Source organism: Stegastes partitus, unplaced genomic scaffold, assembly GCF_000690725.1.
Source record: "Stegastes partitus isolate 25-593 unplaced genomic scaffold, Stegastes_partitus-1.0.2 Scaffold479, whole genome shotgun sequence".
Taxonomy (NCBI): domain Eukaryota; kingdom Metazoa; phylum Chordata; class Actinopteri; family Pomacentridae; genus Stegastes; species Stegastes partitus.
In genome coordinates, this window is record NW_007578210.1 from 90,889 (window position 1) to 104,642 (window position 13,754).

The window sequence follows — 13,754 nt, forward strand, 5'->3', positions numbered from 1 at the left end:
GGCCACCTGATCTCTGGATTTGACCATGAAAACTAATAAGAAAAAAATCCTGAGCTGTAGGAATGCGGTATTTCATGATCTGTGATCACTTCTTTTCCAATTCAAGTCTATGGGAGCCAGGGCTTTTTGAAAACAGGAGCTAGCAGACGCAGTGATATTGTAGGTTTTTGTCACTTACGGGTTGGCTTCATTTTTCAAGGCCGGTTGCTACGTCCATCTTTTATACAGTCTATGGTTAAAGGCACAGAATATGTAACATTTCCACCATAAAATGTTTAGATCCAATTCCAATGTTAGCTGCTTTGTATGACATTCTAATTTCCTCTTTTTGTGATAAAAGTTTTTTTTTGTTGCTCTCAGTCGAGACAGGTACAAGTTTAAGTCATTTCTGGTAAAATATTATTCATTGCCCAGCACACTCCAGCTGCATCCTTTGTATTTGAGCTTAGAGTTTTTTGTTTTTTGTGTTTGTTTTGCTTTGTGTGGGCTGAGATTTTTATACCCAACACCTGAAATTAATCTTGGCAAATAGGGCAGCCTACAGTGTCTCTGTGTGGAGTTGGCGGTGACACTCTCATCTGAAGCCACAAATTGTAATCTATGCACACACAGGTGCATTTTTGAATATGACTCATGTATCATCCTAACTGTGCATTTGTGTCACTGCTGTGTGTGTCTGAGCAAAACAGTCAAATCAATTGCAGACACGGCAATATGTATTTCTGTTATTGACTGCATATGTTTGTGTTTCATTCCTTAGCAATCAACGTGATCAGTCTGAACCCCGACTATAATAGAGGAACTGTAGCATTTAAAGGTCATCAACCAATAAGATGCCTCACTGCTGGAGGTCACAGCCAATCAGCAGCTCCCTTGTGACATGACCTCCTGTCAGTTTTTACAATCCTCTGCATTCCTGCATCCGAAGCACAAACAGAACTCATGAAGTTTGACTTGGTCAGAGAGGAGATCCAACATATTCTTGTTTTGATGGCATCCTTTCGTGAGAGACACAAATTTAGTCATTCCCCCTTTCTTTCAGCTCTTTGTGCAGTCGGCCATGCTGTTTGTCCGTTGGAAAAATTGGTCCAGTGTTTGGTTTCACTACTGTGGGAAAAAGAGTCACAGAGACAGAGAGAGAGATGAGAGTAGAAATGAAGAGAAGGCCACAGTCTACCCTGAGCTCATGTCCTTCAGCACATTTTTAAGTTTTCTTCCCCCATCCTTTCATTTTCACTCTGTTTCACTTTTCTTCCTCCTTTTGAAAACTGTGACTCTCCCTCCGGCTATTGACCCCCTTGTATGTCTGTCCTTTGTCTTCCCCAATCCCTATTTCTCTGCTGTCACTTTGCCTTTTTGTCTCCTGTTTGTAAACTACTTACTTATTGGCAACTCTTTCCTTTCCCTTTTTCACATCTCAACTTGACTCTATCTTCCCCACTGTTTCTTCCCTTTTTAATGTACTGTACTTCTACCTTTTGACCTTTTGTTTCTGCCGTTCTCTTTGTTAATCTTTGCACTGTTTCTTTTCATTTCCCCTCATATCTCCCATCATTCCTTCCTTCCTACATTTTCATTTCCTTTTACCTACTCTACATTTACCGCGCCTCCATCTTCCCTCCTCTATCTCCTCCCTTCAGCTGTATGATTTGGGCTCCCCGGCCGACTCGCAGTCCAGCTCTCCAGGCTGCTTGACCACCGATAGCAGCTGTGTCAACATGGGCTATCCGTCCTGTGGCCACCGGGGTCGCTGTCACGGTGAGTGGGGCTCCTTCAGCTGCCAGTGTGTGCCGGGATACACAGGACACCAGTGTGAAGAAGGTAAGCCAAACTTCTATGGATTTATGCATTAAAGGCTGGAGTGAACTGTACCATCAACAACAAAATGAAAGCATCATTGTGTCCCAAAAAGATCATTTGCTTCTTTGCCAAATACTCGACTATGTTGACTATAACATGTAAAACTAAAGGATAAAGCTTTTGAAATGTTTCTGAATATGATTTATAAGTTAGAATATATACATATTTATGTTTTTTTCTTATTAAATAAGAATTGTACAATATAACACACACACACGCACACACACACATATATATATATGATGCAAATGACCTTTCTAGTTTATAACTTCAGCTTTATTGAACAGGTAAACTGGATGGTCAGTATAGCCGAGGGCATAAGAAATGAGGCGCACCAACATGTTACAGGCTGTTTGTTTTAACACCCTTCAGGGATGCTGAGCAAGTAAACGGTTGTTTTGCGTTTGAAGTGTAAAGTTTTAGTTTTTAAGGCCATATTAAATCTTTCTGACACAATCTAATTGCAAACATTCTCGTAAACCTCGAGAACCTCCCATTTTGTAATCACATAACCTACGCTATAAAAGGGAATAAAGCTTGAGTGGACAACAGACAGTGTTGGAACTTATCAACCAGGTCTAATTACTTTTGTTCTCGCCCACTTCTGTTTAGTGCTTTTCTAGCTTCAGTGACATACAGTACCATCTGCTTCATGGTATCCTGTATGCAGATGTTGCATATTCTTTTTGTAAATGTATGCATGTACAGGTTGCCTCTCTCTTATTGTTGATTACCACTGTGTACGTTTTGCTGTACTCAGAAACATATGGGCCCTTTGCAGTCTCCATGTTAATGAATCTCATGGTTTGAAGCACACAACTCTTTGTGAGCTTTTCTGTTTGGCCTTCTGGCTGTGGAAGCAGCAACTGCTGGAAGAGACTGTTGCTGGACTGAGATGGGATCTTTAATGACCCTGGTACTGCAGTGTTGATTGCACACATCCTCCAGGTTGAGGAGTACACCTCAAGTGATACTTTCTGCTGACAGCAGCACTCTCTGCCAGGCTTTAGAGTCTTGTTTGGTTCCTGTGTTCATGGTGGTGTGGGACTCAAATGTGCAAGCGCAGAATATGAAATGTTTCCAGGTCATAAAAACAATATTAGGTCAATAACCCATACAAAAAGGTATTTTTCATGTTCTTTTTTGAGACAGTAACTAATAACCATCTTTTTTAACACTTCAAACAACCAACAAGGGGCAGATAGACGAACTCTCAGAAAATAATTAGGTGAATAAAATAATGAATAAACGAATGGATAATGTGAATGAGCTACAATCTGGAGTCAATGACCAAGAGGGGTCTCATGGATGATTTTGGCAACAGATGAAGCAGTCTTTGAAGTAAGAAACCATCTTGTTTATTCCTTTAACTTGGCAAAGCAGAACAAAAGAGAACAAAAAGAATTACAGCCTTTGAGGGCTTAGAGGGTTAAGATACAGATGGAAGCAACATACCCACTTTGACACTGGCTGAAAACCTTTGTTGCATCCCTCCTTTACCTCATTACCTGTTATCTCTCTACTGTCTCTCATGAAGGCATAAAAAAAAAAAACCCCCAAAATACTTACAGATAGAGCCCCTTCATGTCTGTTTTGAGCTTGCTGTTGATCCAGATTGTGCCTGGAGATGCCTTAGCTGAAGCATATTAACACCTGATATTAAATTGCATTTTTGGCACACACATTAAAAGTTGATGTCTTGCAAAAATAAATAAATAAATAAATAAATAAAAAATGATGGTCTGCGCTACTTAGTAATATCTAAATGCTCAAAGGCACATACCACCTCACTCAGCTGCCGTTCAGACCAAAAACACCCCGGCGTTAAAAGAAAAAAAAAGGTTAATTATTTTGGTGGGGTGAATTGTTTCAGGCTCCGGTGAGATGATCAAATATGATCCAGGGAGTCCAGTTGGAGTAATAAATCCATGGGTTTGAAAGACTTATCAGACATCAAAATGCTGCACAGTGGTTTAGAGCATTATGGAGATAATTATTTTACCTTTCGCTCTAAGAATCATAATTTTAGACAGGGCTTAAATTCTGTCTGAATGGAGCCATGTCCACCTGAGGGTACCCATCCATCCACTTTCCTCAGCCTGTCCAGATTCGGGTTTTTAGCATTATGTTGCTATCTGAAACCCACTGCAGGCTTTTCAGTGGATCTGTTTAGATCTCTGTATTTATGTATATTTGCTGTCTACCACAAAGATAAGTAACAGTAGGCAAACCGCTCTGAAACAAATTATGGTGTTCTTTCTCATGTTGCTTCAAAAAGAAAGCCATGGATTTAGTAAATAACTGCACACTTTAGCTCATCACATACTTCTGTACTAAAGAAAAGGTGAGATAGTTGGTGTAAAATTGATTATGTTAATATGCATTTACATCCACAAATCATTTGTAGACAGCTTGATAAACACAGTAAAGCACAACATTTGGTTTTGGGAGATTTAAGAGGAGCTTCCATGACTAGAAGAAATCACAAAAATTGATTTGACTTTGCTTTCAAGCAGAATCTCTTGAACCACTCAACTTTGTCAAAGTTGCACGGAGGAGAGACAAAGAGGGAGAGGTGTGAAAGCAATAGAGGAAAGGAAATTTAACTTGCATATGCTATGAGATGGAAGAATGACTATGAGAACTGTTTAGGTGTGCTTGGTTTATTCTGCCTGCCATGCACAAAATCCACTTCTGGGAACATGGGCTTAGAAAGAAGAACCGAGCATAACCCAAGCTAAACCACACATCCATATTCTATCTTGTGTGTTTTACATATCATGTTCTGCCACCGGCTCTCTGCATGTGAGAAGAAGAAATTTATGGATTTATAAAACTGGAGTAGTTGGAAGGACTTGAGGTAACTCCACTGAGGGTAGTGCACCTTTTAAATTGATAAAGTGCTGTGTTTTGCTTTTAAAATGTTTGTTCTGGTTGTGTGAGGTCATAGCACTATCTGACCGCTGTGTGTGTGTGTGTTTGCATGTACCAACACCAGAGGTCCCAGAGTATTCCTTTGACGGCCACAGTCATGTGCATTACCAGTTGTCGTCCCCTCTGCCTGCCCGAAGGACATGGATTCAAGTCTTGATTCGAACCCGCAAACATAGCAGCATCATTTTCAATCTGATCTCAAAGGAGCAGAGTGAATATCTACGACTTGAGGTAAGTCCGCTCTTCATAGCAATATGGTTTTGGTTGTAGTTGGTTGTGTGAAGAACAAATTTCCTTTTTTATTTTTTGGCCAATGTTCAATGTCTGTTCCTCTCTCCATCCTCTTGTAACAGCAGTCATTGTCTTTGCTCATGAACTGCACATACAATATGCAGTGTTTCTACTGCTGTCATTGTTTCCTATCGAGCATTCACTGCTGCTGTTTGGAAATGTGAAAAAAGCAATTCATTACAATGACGTCTTGCCAGTTGCAGATATTTTCCCCAAACGTTCATGACACTATAACCTGTTAAAGAAATAGTTGGACAGTTTGATGAAATACACTTTTTTTTTTTTTTTTTTTTTTTTTAAATGTTTCAGAAAATAAAATATCACCATTCAAATATGATTTGTGTAACTGTAATATTTGAATTATTTGATACAACTATACGGGAGCAGACAATCAATCAGTTATGAGTGAAGACACAGTTTACCCTTAAGGTCTGATGGCCACTGAAGGTAGTGAGTTTTCATTATCTATGTATGACGTACTTTATTTGCCCCTGTCATTTTACAAGGAAACATTACGTTATTATGAGAAAAAATGTGGTTAAGATTTATTGGTGGAACAAAGAATATATATTTTTTGTTTAATATAAATCTATTGCATCTAGCTGCACAGTGTAGCAAAGCACCTTTCATAAGATCAGAGTAAAATTATTTAAAATGAGGCCATCTCAAACAGCAGCAGCAGACTCAAGATGATTAACTTTTAAAGATGTCAAACATGAATAGATAGACATTTATATTGATTTTGATGAAAATTTGAACAGTATTATCTCAATTGAATCAGTAAAAATGCAGAGACACAGCCTTGAGTGAGACACTCTGGACAATGACATAGACACATCGCATTGACTGGCTGTAGTGGGCTCTGGCAGCCGATGGACAATCACTGCAATGATGTATTGTGACGCTCACTTTTCCAATGACCATCTGCTGCTGTGGTGTACAAAACATCTTCTGGCCTTCACTCAACACAGCAGGAGACCTACAACGATGCACAGCTAATCTACCAGCGAACAAAAGTTCCTTTGAGAAGCTGAATTCGAAAGGAATTCAGAACAGCAATGTGTGGATAGCTTCTAGGGACTGATCGATATTCAGCATTTTTCAGATTATTGGTATTGTTACTTTTTTCGTCACTAGTTTCCAATAAAGGACTGCAAAGTGGCGCAATTGGTAGCACTGTTGCCTCGCAGCAAGAAGGTCGCCAGTGGGGGCACCAGGGATCTTTCTGCGTCGAGTTTACATGTTCTCCCTGTGCAGCGTGGGTTCTCTTCGGGTTCTCCAGTTTCCTCCCACACAGTCCAAAGGTTAACTGGTGATTCTAAATTGTCCGTAGGTGTGAATGTGAGTGTGCTTGGTTGTCTGTCTCTAAGTGGAGCCCTGTGATAGTCTGGTGACCTGTCCAGGGTGTCCCCTGCCTTCACCCTAAGTCAGCTGGGATAGACTCCAGCCCCCCGCGACCCGAGTGAGGATAAAGCAGTGTATAGATAATGGATGGATGGATGGATGGATGGATGGATGGATGGATAGTTTCCAATAAAATGACTGAATTTAAAAATACATGACTTTGTCTCTGATGCTGATGCCTGAAGTCACAACTCTGTGGTCTTAAGGAGTGTTTCTGTGATTTTACATTGTGACACCAATTTATTTTTACTGCAAATGTATATCAGTTCCAAATATCCGTTATCTCTCTTATTGACGACTAGCAATTAGTATCAAGACAAAAAACATCTTGATCAAACCCTTATACTGTTATTGTTCAGACTTTTCCATACGTATTTTAGTTTTTAATAACTAGATGTTTAAGCCTTTTTTTGAATCAAGTCGTTTCTCTTTGTAGTGTAAAAGTTAGATATTCAGGAAAAATGTTGCAACATCAATAACAATATATATATATATTTTTTACCATTTTTTCCAATATCTATTTCCACCACAATATTGCAGATACATGCAAATTCAGGTAGGTTATTCATTTTCTTTATTGTTTCTTTTTTATTCATTTTTAGCACAATGAAAGGTCAGACTGAACTGTTCAAACGTCTGTAACACAGCCGTAGTACTTTGGAGTGTACTTATAACTGCTGTGAAACATTATTTAACATTCATAAATAGAGGTTTATCAAAAAAAAAAAAGACTGTATAAATGAAAACATTTCAACATTGACCTATTCTGTACCATTATTGTGGTTTCAAAGTGACTTGTGACTGTAATTCAGTGCACTATCTAAAGTCAGAGTGTTCTTCAGCAGTGGTTCTTCTGTAACGTATTAGCAGTGGAAATGACTTGGACTGACGCGGAAATCACAGGGCCAAGACTGAATACATTAAATGTATTATTTGCTTATTTGTCTTGAAGGCTTCATTTCGCCCACTCTTCTTTTCCTCTGTCTGTTCTGCTCACACTTACACTGCTCTTTCATTTTTGTTTATTTGTAAGCCTCTCCATTTTTTTTTTTCTTATGTTCTTATTTCCTGGAATCACGCTGTGCCTTCCCAGACCTTTTCTTTTGCTATTTACTTTTTCCCACCCCATGCTGTGGCCCCAGGTATTGATCAAACATCATTGTCTAAAATGATGATGATTTTCCATACCACAGCTGTCATTACAGCACAACCTCACCTCTAATCATTCCCGTCTCTCCTTTCTATTCATCCGTTCTTAGATAGCTTGTTAAATGTAATACTGCTCCTTCAGCACAGGCATGAAGTAGTTTCACATCATTTATCCAAGATAAATAGTGTATTTATTCCCTAGTGCAGACACCATGGAAATACATGAGATCTTATGTGGTAACCCCAATGTCTCATTTGTCGCTGCATATTTTGTTCATTGGTGCATTTTTCTTATTCTTGCCTGAATGATAGACTTAAAGTAATAAATGCAAAGTAGCGCCAAGGGTTTTTCAGAAGTTGCAACCAAGAAGGACGGCAGAGCATTGTCATCAGGCTTCAGTGTCAATTCATATGGTCATTTATTTACTTTTGGAAGTCAGCACATTGATGTCTGTTATTTTTTTTATTTCAAGTCCACAGCAAAATAAAAATAAAGGTGTGTTCTGTAACAAACACTTAGGGACTACACTGTACTTGTACTCACTATTACTCTGGCTATTTTGCAGTGATTCAGGTGCAGTAGTTGGAATTTTCAGTAGTCAGTGCTGTTGAAGGTGTGTTCATGCATCAGTCCACCCACAGAGGACAAACAGAAGACAATTAGTAAAATATTCCTCTTTAGGTTGTAGTTTACATCCCCAGTTCTAATGCTAATGATATCAATATTGTGGCTTGAACGGTCAGACATTGTTGTACAGGTTGTAGCATGCCGGCTACATAAGGTGTTTACAATATTGAATCACAGAAATACACAAGTACTAATTTGTACTGCAGTCAGACTGTCAAGACACAAAGACAGTGTTATTTTAAGGTATTTGTGAATTATCCATCCATCCATTATCTATACTCCGCTTAATCCTCACTAGGGTCGTGGGGGGCTGAAGCCTTTCCCAGCCAACTCAGGACAAAGGCAGGGGACACCCTGGACAGGTCACCAGTCTTTCATAGGGCTACACTTAGGCTACGTTCAGACAGCAGGCTAAAGTGACTCAAATTCTTTTCTTTTTTTTTGTCACTATTCAACCTGTATCTGATCTTTTCATGACAGTCTGAACAACACAGATCCATTTTTTCCAAATGTGACCCAGGCCACTTAGATATGTGGTCCTAAATCTGATAGGTATCTGATTTTTTGCCATGCGACTTCCGTCTGAACGGTCAGGTCGCATTTATCAGACCTACAGGTCATTGATACACGACAAACTAGGGCTGGTACGAATAGCACTTTCAGGTCTCCGGATATTCGGGCCCCAGTTAATAGAGAATATCCAAATATTCGAACCCCGGGGGTGTGCTTGGACGAGGTGGAAGTGGCTGGAGCGGTCACAGTTCTGTTTCTACAATCAGTGTTGGCGGGGGAGTGGCGAGCGATTTTAAAGTTTTTCTAAAAACGTACAGAATTTTAAAGCCTTAGAGACAGACAACCAAGCACACTCACATTCACACCTACTGACAATTTAGAATCACCAATTAACCTCAACATGTTTTTGGACTATGGGTGGAAGCCGGAGAACCCGGTTATGTATGGGGAGAACATGCAAACTACACGCAGAAAGATCTTGGGCGTCCTAACCAGGGGGCAAACCGGGGATCTTCTAGCTGCAAGGCCACAGTGCTAACCAGCAATCCACCCTGCAGCCTTATTGATGATTTATGCTGTGTCAATTTGGCAAAATGTATCTTATTTTTTCTTTTTTTTTTTTTTCGAACACGGGCCTCAGTAACCAAGAAATTCTCTCAGTGGGTGTTTGTGTAAGTGTCTGGAGAATTGTTAATATGCCCTGTAAAGACAGCTGCTGTTCTCTTCAATCTCATTACCTCACAGCGAGAGTGACCCTTATTTCGGCTCACTCTGCTCACTTGTATCTTTGCTCTCTATCACAGTGAATGAATGAATAAAAATACAGAGGTTCTATAGCAGTAATCTCTTTTTCCATAGTGAGATGGTGATTACCTGAACGTCACCATGGTTAAGAGCTGTCACCCTGTATCACAAAGTGAATGTATATTATCAGGGATGTGTAAATTGAATTAGATATAATTGAGGTCAAAGTAATGCTGGGTTTCTTCTGGGTTGCATCGTGTTGCGAGGTGTTGCTGCTTTTTTCATCTTCTCTATTTACATAGACGATAAGGCCAGAGTCTTAGAAACACCTGGAAACATAAAGCAATCTAGTGTGATCACCAGTATGACTTCAGAGCTTACTGATATCATTGAATTATTGCAGAACAGTTGGACTGGATTACATTAGACTTTACACTTTAGTAAGAGCGTACTGAATGTATTTAGAGTGGACCTATGTTGGAGCTTTTGTTTTTTTTAGACATTATGGAGGTGTTGCCAATGGGTGATATCCAGCACTAAACCATAAATTAAAACCTACACATATGTATCTATATTAGGACTTTAAATCAAGAAAGGAAAGTGGTAATAAACAGCAATCAGTGGTTTTCTCGCAGCACGGTACCCAGTTTCATGCTTTATTTCTTCAAACCAACAGTGACAAGCTATGCCCACTGCTTGGCTAGTGTTGCTGACAAGAAATTCACAGGTTAAAATAAGGCATTAAAATCTTGCTGGGCTAGAAGCCACTTTGCACTTTTAATGCTTCATTAAGTTCCCACTGGCTCATTTATTTTTACAACTCAGATTGTCTTGACCAGAGGATGACAGACTGAATGATATCTGAACCAGACTCCTCAGTGCACAGCAGGTCAACTGAACATTCCAAAAAAACTCAAATATGTGGTTTGTTACGCTAAAAGAATGAAATAAATATTTACTTGCACTCAAATGGATCTCATTTAGAGAAGATCATCTAATTTTTTTCCCCAATAATTAGCACCAAATTACATATGTTTTTTTTTAAGGAAATTTAAAAACCTTGCAAAATATCAGTAAATTATGGGACGCTTCAGACCAGTACCCAAATGCAGCTTTTGGTATTTACACAGACTATTTAACATAAATTACAGTGATTTGCTTTAAGGCTTGTGAGAATTCAAAACGGTGCCATTTGCCCAGCAGTATCTATTATTTTTTACGACCAATCAATATGCAGTCCCTAAAGTTGTAGACTGCAGGTTAGATCTCTCGAGATGAGAAAATATAGGTTGGCAGAGTAAATAACAATCTTGAATGTGAAGTGCTCCTGGTAATGAGCGCAGAGTTTGGTTTCATTTCCCAACATAAATTAAGGTGAAGGGAAAATGCCACCATTAGGTATATGTGCACATGATCTGCATTCTTACACCATTATTTAATCATGAGAAGTGGGAAGATTAACACATCATCTGCACATGTCTGCAATGCCAAAAGGCTGCAGCTTAGAGAGCAGTCTGTCGCAGGAAGCATCTAGGGGAATAAAACTGTCCCTGCAGTGGGACTGTTTACTCAGAAATGGAGTTGCACACCTTCATACACACCTCGTCTAGGACACTCCTGCAAAGACACACAGACACACCATTGAACACTTTCACTCTCGTACCACCCAGGGAGCAGAGCCGGAGCCAAATTGCACCGCTCCGTTCAGCTTTAATTGGGGGTAAAATCAGGTGGCTGTAAGTGTGGCTGGTTAAAAAGCACTGCCCCGATGGATCCTGAATATAATTAATACTTCATCACAGAGCCTTGAAATTAGCCACGATTCTCCAGCTAAACAACCTTGGAGCCGTCCAACACTTTACCCAGCTGTTTGAACAGAAGAGGAAGTGAAAGAGGGAGACATGGATAGAAAATGAAACGATTGGTAGAGGGGAGGGGCTTGATGTGGCAGAGAGAGAGAGAGATGGAAGAGAAGAGTGTTGAAATTAGTAAAGAGGTACAGACAGAGTTGACAAGTGACTGCTGTTTTCTTTGACAAAGTTCTCCCCTCAAGAACTTGGTTTAATCTTTATTTTGTTGAGAATAAGTGGGAGAGTTAATAGTCGCCACCCACTTCTCCATCACATCTCTCTTTCTTTGTCTTGGTTTCTCTGCCCCTCTCATCTCGGTCCTCTGTTTACGTGGCAGCGGTGGCAGACGAATATGGAAGGGAGAAAATTATGCTCAGTGGGACACTTGGAGGAAACAGTTTGAAATTGAAATGAGGACGATCCACCCACCACCCTATCCCTCTTAAAACGGCCTTCGGACATGTTCTCCCTCTATCCTGCTCACTCTCTCTCTTTCTTTCACACACATGCATGCAAAAACACAGGTTCTTGGATTTAATATTGCTCTTTGATAGATATGTGATTGGCATCACAGCCAAGCCAAAATGGAACCGTTTTTATCTCCAGATCTGAGGGCAGAAGGAAACAGCTTGTTGTGTAAACAGGAGAAAACTGTGGGGTTTTTTTTGTCCCTCATTCTCACTTCTCATCCCCGAATTCTTTGTTTCTTTCTCCTTCTGTCTCTGTCTGTCTGCTGGAGTGGACAAGACTGTGTGTGTGTGTGTGTTTTGATGGCACTGACAGCAGGGAATGTTTGTACAAGTCAACAAGTCACAAGTTAAAATGTCAGCTTTACCATAACTTTCCCTAATTAATATTTGATCTAGGCCTGTAAAAACACATGACACAACATGCAAATGAAACTGCCTTTGCCCCAAAGTCTTTGTAATCACACAATGAGACACATGCTGCCACTGCTGGAGTAGAACCTGATTTTGTGTGTTCATGTCTGTCTCTTCTGTATGTAGTAGGTTTACTTGAGAATAAACAATCATTCACTGGTAAAAATGTCAGTTTTTCTATGTTGGACTTTGTTATTTTCCCTTTGCTTGCTAACCTCCATGGAGTTGATCTGGCTTATTGTCCATCTGGCCAAATTGGCCTATTGATCCAATTTTTTTCACCAACCTAGTGGAATCTTTTCTTTCTTCTGATCCCCATTAGCTTTAAAACCTGAGACTTGGATTCGGGTCAGTCCAACATATTTTCCCATTTACCTCCAGTGGCATCTCGCCATGAAGATTCTTTTGATTTGATTTACTGAGATTTTGAGATTCAAGCTGCTGAGACTTCAGCCAGTGTCCAAAAACAAGGAGGCTGAATGTCATTTGGTTTGTGCCCTCAAAGCATTGAAAAAAGACACTCAAAGGGTGCATATATTGCTCAAAGACAGACAGATGGCAGTTTTGGTGTGGAAGAAAATTGTTGTGAATGGAAACACTTCACAGGACGGTTTTGTGGATAATCCCATGAGAGCAGGTTTCTGTAGAGAGACTTTAAAGTTGCTGTTTTCAAATGTAATTTTGAATGCATTTAGCACCAAAACCCTTCTATTCAGCTCCATTCTGCTGGGAGACAGCTGGTAAGACAGACCGTAGCAACATTTTCGACTTGTTTAGCTCTAGGATTGTTGCAGCCAGTTATGATTTATTGCCACTACCCAGTTGTCAAATTACAGTAGTCAAATTATGACAGTGCACATGTATAATAACCTAAGCAGAACAATCCGTCTGATCTGCTTCATTAATTTTGTATTTTATTATTGCTGTGCTGGGCCATGCTCCTGCAGAATACAGCACAATGCTAGTAGCAGTGCTTAGCCAAAATGCAAAGCTTACAGCTTTATTTTGGTGGGCTGCCAAGCCTATATTTGCTTTGGAAATATTATGCTTTATGGAAAGATTTTGCAGTTTATAGACACCACATTGTAATAAATAACTATTCTGAAGTTTTGTATTGGTAAGTAATACAAAGTGCTTAAGTGGAAAAATGGTTTCTTGAAGAATTACGGTTCTTTAGGAACATTTCACTTTTCATCCAAGAGGCCTCCTGAGTTCTAGCTGACTGTTGACAAGTTCCAGGTATTTATTTTTACCCACAACTCACATGGCTCATAGCCCGTTAATGACCTAAGACTCTCATACCTCAAAGTGTGAATGGCTGTAAAGAATGTGCACATTGTAGTCCTCAAAGGAGTGTCTCCTGTTCTTTAGGTGCAGGTAGATTGCTGATATATCACTGAGGTCACCTTCAGTGATCTCTCACCAGACAGTCATAACCATTCCCACCTTAAAGCATGTGAGTCTTGCGTCATTAATGGACGATGAACCATGTGAGTTGGG

At 39.8% G+C, this 13,754-nt stretch overlaps 1 protein-coding gene across 1 annotated transcript in view; it reads left to right on the top strand.

Annotated features, from left to right (window-relative positions):
- Nucleotides 1-13,754, top strand: part of LOC103361001 (neural-cadherin-like) — a gene marked incomplete at its 5' end in the record, with an annotated part of 146,214 nt that overhangs the window by 90,528 nt on the left and 41,932 nt on the right. Inside the window, one exon of the mRNA XM_008286969.1 lies at nt 1,641-1,821. Coding sequence (XP_008285191.1) covers nt 1,641-1,821 — 181 coding nt within the window. The remainder of the gene's footprint in view (nt 1-1,640; nt 1,822-13,754) is intronic.